Consider the following 4795-nt stretch of genomic DNA (forward strand, 5'->3'; position numbering starts at 1 on the left):
TCCCGCGTTGCCACGACAACGTGTGAAACTAAAATTCAGTTCCCCGTCGCAGGTGGAGACTAGTGGCGCCCCCTCCCCTAAGCCTTTCCTCGTAGGTCGCGCCCCCAGCCTGCTGTCGCTAAGGTGACGGGGAGGGGGCGACCAGCTGCAGGGTTGGGCTACCCAAGGTGCGGGAGGCCCGCAGAGTCCGGACAGACTCCCCAAACTCGGTTGCTGTGGGGGCCGAGAGGAACACCCTGGGCGCGGTTAGAAGGGTTGGTCTGGGGGGAGCTCCCGTGGACTGCAGCTCCGCCCTGCTCGCGCTTGGGTCTACAGCCCTCCGACTCCCACCCAGCACCGTGCTCGGGTGACCCCACCACCTCCTCGGGGTCTGGAGTGGGGTCGGCAGACTGGGGAGATTTCCACCCCGGGACACCAATTTTCCTGCTTGTCTCTCCCTCTCAGTCGGCCTGTGGGTCCTCTTGCCCCGACGCGTACCCCACCCAGCTCTAGAACCCTCCGTCACCCCAGTACGGTGGTCTGCGACGCTCGCCTGCAGCGGAAGCGCGGCGTGCCATCCCCCCGCTGTGTCAGCCACTCCCCCTCGACAGCCACCCCCCCCTTCGGCGCGGGCCCCCGGCCCCCGCCCTCTGCACCACACGCCCACGCCGCCCCGACCCCGCGGGGGACCCCAGTTTCCCGGCCCCGGGCTTCCCATCCCCGCCTCCGGCGCGGCCCCCTCCCCGCCTCCGCTCCGCTCCGGGCTCGGGCCCCCTCCCCCCGCCGCCCCCGCCCCCGGGGAAGGCAGGCGCCGCTCGAAGCCGGGGCCGATGCAGCTAAACCGTGCCGCCGTCGCCGCCGCCGCTGCGCCTGCGGAGCCCCCGGAGCCGCTGTCCCCCGCGCTGGCCCCGGCCCCGGCCCCCCCCGGCCCCCTCCCGCGTAGCGCGGTCGGCGGGGCTCTGGCGGGGGGTCAGGGGGGGCCAGGGCGCCGCGCGGAGTCCCCGTGCGCTCCTCTCTCCGCCGGGAACAGTCCGGGCCCGGGCGCTAGCACCGGGATGGACGGCCCCGGGGCCAGCGCCGTGGTCGTGCGCGTCGGCATCCCGGACCTGCAACAAACGGTGAGCCTTTGCGATCTCGCCGTACCCCTGTGTGGCCCGCTAGCGGTGACCCCCGCCGGGCGCGCCCTGCGCCAGGACCCCCGGCCGTGGCCACTCGCCCCTCCCCCGCCGCCTCCGCGGGACCCTCCCCATCGCCGGGGCGGGGCCCTGGAAGCCCAGCCCCGGGGCGGGGCCTCGGCCTCTGCGCGGTGGCGCGGGGTCCCTGCTCTCGCTCCCCAACTAGCCCTCCAAAGCGGGGCCCGGGGCGCGGGGCCCTGCGCCCGCAGGTCCGGGCTCACGACTCGCTCCGCTGCAGAAGTGCCTGCGTCTGGACCCAACCGCGCCCGTGTGGGCCGCCAAGCAGCGTGTGCTCTGCGCCCTCAATCATAGCCTTCAAGACGCGCTCAACTACGGGCTATTCCAGCCTCCCTCCCGGGGTCGCGCCGGCAAGTTCCTGGATGAAGAACGGCTCCTACAGGACTACCCGCCTAACCTGGACACGCCCCTGCCCTATCTGGAGGTGCTGGGCCGACCGGGGTGGGGGTGGAATGGAGCGCTCAGGGTGTGATCTTTGAGCTCCGTGGCTGGAGCAGTAGAAGGGCAGGCCGGGAGGAGTTGGCGACAGGCGCGGTGGGGGGCTGTGTGCAGCCTGAGCAGTGTGCTGAGAGACCGAGGTGGGTACACCTCGAGTGCAGTGGGCAGGGTGAAGTGCAAGCTGCCTGTGTGGTAAGTGGTGTGCTGCAGCTGAAGCATGGAGAAACAGTGTGAGCGGCGTGTGTAGAGCGCTTGCAGCGAGCAATCTGGACAGCACACAAAGAGCACATGCATGCCGCACATGCACTGCACTCCGGGCGTGTGTGGTGCGAGCGGTTTGAGCACTGGAGGGAGAAGCGTGAGAAAGAGTGAGTGCGTTAAGGGTCATGTGGTGCGAACAGTGTCACTTGTGTGCACATTTGCCTCCTCTTGCCTCTCACTCCCAAGTCTTCTGAGGTTAGCCCAAAATAATATTAACACCATTTGTGACATATAAAGGTGATTTGAGTGCCATTCCATAGGGACGGAGACCTAGTCTTAATAGGAAGGGCTCGTCGTGTGTGTGTGTGTGTGTGTGTGTGTGTGTATACACACCAAGGTTAAAGTTGGTCTGACCCTCATGGAATTCCCACCAGGAATTGGGTTATTTCTACTTGGAGTGGAAGTGTCTAGGAAGAGTAGCTTAGTTTCAGATCTTGGGGGAGCAGTAGAGTTTTCCAGGTCCCAGCGGTGGAAATGAAGCTGACTTGAGCTGTGGGCCCACCAGGCCATTAGTTGGCCAAGTACTTCTCTGGACTGCCCGTCGTTTCTGGGTAGTAGGTGGTCAGTAGCTGTCACTTCCTTTCTGTCCACTCCGTACGTGTGTGTCTGGGACTTGCATGGCTGTGCGGGAGTGACACTGTGGGCAGGAGGGAGGCGAGCAGCCCGAGGTGGTAGCCACCTCTTGCTCACATGGGCCTGTGTGGTAGTCTTTTCCCCACCTTTTCTTTATCTGAGCAGTTCCGATACAAGCGGAGAGTCTATGCCCAGAACCTCATAGATGACAAGCAGTTTGCAAAGCTACACACAAAGGTAAGGAGGCAGTCCCTGGAGGGGACTCCCGATGGCCACTGACTGTCCCCATGCTGGCTTGATCCAGCCTGCTTTCCCTGAAGTGGATTTCAGGACCTGAGCTGGAGCTGGGCATGCTGGGTGGGCACAGGCTTCATGCCGATGACTGGTCCAGCTTAATCAGATATTGGCTGGTGTAGGGGTGAGAGCCTTGTTAGAAGCTTGGGGGCTAGAGAGGGGGGGGTCAGGGCAGGGAAGCCAATAAGTATCCAATGTGTTGGCTCTGAGAGGGCAAGAAGTTCTCTATATAAGGAACACAAAATTAGGTAGCTCATGAACTCTCTTCCAGGAGGGATTTGCTACCCATTTTCCAGGTGAGGCAGAGGGCTTGAGTCACCTGCTGTGACTGCCCGGTGAAGCTGGCTCAGATCTGTCTGACTAGGTAGGCCCTGTGGCCTGGGTACACTTAACCTGTATAGTGTCTTTGCATCTGGGACCTACTCCCTGTAGGGCCTGACTCTATTCACTTTCTTTTTGAGGGGGTACTAAACCCCTCCTGGGTGTCCAGGGGGCAAGGTAGGTGTCACAGCCCCTTTCCAAATCCCCCAGCTCTGTGGACCAATGGGACTTTGTTCATGGGATACTTTCTTGATGGGCTCTGGAGTTTAGGGAAAAGTCTTTGTGACCCCATCTGTGGTCCTAGATCCTTAGGCTTACATGAAAGACTTTCTGCTGCCCCAGGACAGGTGACAGTCAGTGGCCATGGCTCTATGCTGGGTAGAGACCATGTCAGAGAGGTCTCTGTCTCTCCCTCCACCAGCCCTTGTGTGACCCCGCCACCCTGGGTTCTCCAGCTCTTTTCTCAGGCGCCTGTAAGACACGAGAGCCACTTGCCTTTCAGAAAGTCATTTGGTTTTAGGATGGACCTGAACTTCTGACTGCAGCCCTGTCCCCTGGCTTGCCTGGGGTCCAGCTATCCCTAGCTCTCTCTGTTACCTTGGGGCTGGCTAAGGTCTTCCTAGAGGATTTGCATAGCTTCTTGTAGGGTTTGAGCACACTGACCCATGATGCTGGTCCATGAGGCATCCTTTTCTGTCTGTGGTATAAGCTGCTTGTGAATGCCTGGGCTGGGACTCCTTGCCCTGTGTGGCTGGCACCTGTGCTACCAGACAAGGCCAGTCAGTGAAACTTTGCTGGGTGAAGGACTGGAAGGCAAAGTCATGTCATAGGTGTGCCAGGGGTGTACCATGGGATGTAGGAGGAGCTAGTAAGATGGGGCAGAGGAGTGAGACAAGAGTTGTTAGGATTTGACATCTGTCAGAATGGCCTCAGTGTTCTTTTAGGCTGAGGGAAGGGACTCAGTTGGCCCGTGACCGGGGTGACCAGGCTGGGATGTGAGAGTGGCCAGGCTTAGGATGACACTGTTGAGGGTCTGCAGGGAAGGAATTTGAAAGTACACAGGTCCAGCCAAGCTGGAATGAGACCTGAGGTAAGAGTATAGGGTTGAGGATGAGCAAGCTGGGTGACAGGTTAGACATATTGGGGTTAGGGACAGGTGGTCTGGAGCCTGCTGGAGGAAGTTGGGGGATGCTAAGATGACCCTAGCTGTGACACCACAGCTGACTTGGATTGCTCATGTTCTAGGCAAACCTGAAGAAGTTCATGGACTATGTCCAGCTACACAGCACAGACAAAGTGGCCCGCCTGCTGGACAAGGGGCTGGACCCCAATTTCCATGACCCTGACTCAGGAGGTGAGGAGAAGAATGGGGGAGGGGCTGTGTTTTTGACCGGCCGGGACCCTAACCTTCACTTATGTCCCATTCCAGAGTGCCCTCTGAGCCTTGCGGCACAGTTGGACAATGCCACTGACCTCCTGAAGGTTCTCCGCAACGGCGGTGCTCATCTGGACTTCCGGACCCGAGATGGGCTGACAGCCGTCCACTGTGCTACCCGCCAGCGGAACGCAGGGGCACTGACGGTTAGTGAGGGCAGGACCCTGGTCTGGAGGTACTCAATGTAGAAAGCTCGGATGGGCATGGATTTTAAGGTGCCTTAATCCTCAGACCCTGCTGGACCTGGGGGCTTCGCCTGACTACAAGGACAGCCGCGGCCTGACGCCCCTGTACCATAGTG

The 4795-nt window shown here is 61.0% G+C and overlaps 1 protein-coding gene across 2 annotated transcripts in view; it reads left to right on the plus strand.

The window, feature by feature from the left end:
- The first annotated feature begins 959 nt into the window (after nucleotides 1-959).
- The window catches only part of Shank3 (SH3 and multiple ankyrin repeat domains 3), a 60383-nt gene continuing 56547 nt past the window's right edge, over nucleotides 960-4795 (plus strand). The window contains exons 1-6 of one of the 2 annotated variants that reach the window (XM_021183555.2): nucleotides 960-1097; nucleotides 1393-1596; nucleotides 2610-2681; nucleotides 4305-4413; nucleotides 4489-4640; nucleotides 4726-4795. The exon at nucleotides 4726-4795 is cut by the window's right edge and continues 98 nt beyond it. In XM_021183555.2, coding sequence (XP_021039214.1) covers nucleotides 1035-1097; nucleotides 1393-1596; nucleotides 2610-2681; nucleotides 4305-4413; nucleotides 4489-4640; nucleotides 4726-4795 — 670 coding nt within the window. In that variant the 5' untranslated portion in view covers nucleotides 960-1034. The remainder of the gene's footprint in view (nucleotides 1098-1392; nucleotides 1597-2609; nucleotides 2682-4304; nucleotides 4414-4488; nucleotides 4641-4725) is intronic. The other variant, XM_029469607.1, reaches the window with a different exon arrangement.

The sequence above is a fragment of the Mus caroli genome, chromosome 15, assembly GCF_900094665.2.
Source record: "Mus caroli chromosome 15, CAROLI_EIJ_v1.1, whole genome shotgun sequence".
NCBI classification, from domain to species: domain Eukaryota; kingdom Metazoa; phylum Chordata; class Mammalia; order Rodentia; family Muridae; genus Mus; species Mus caroli.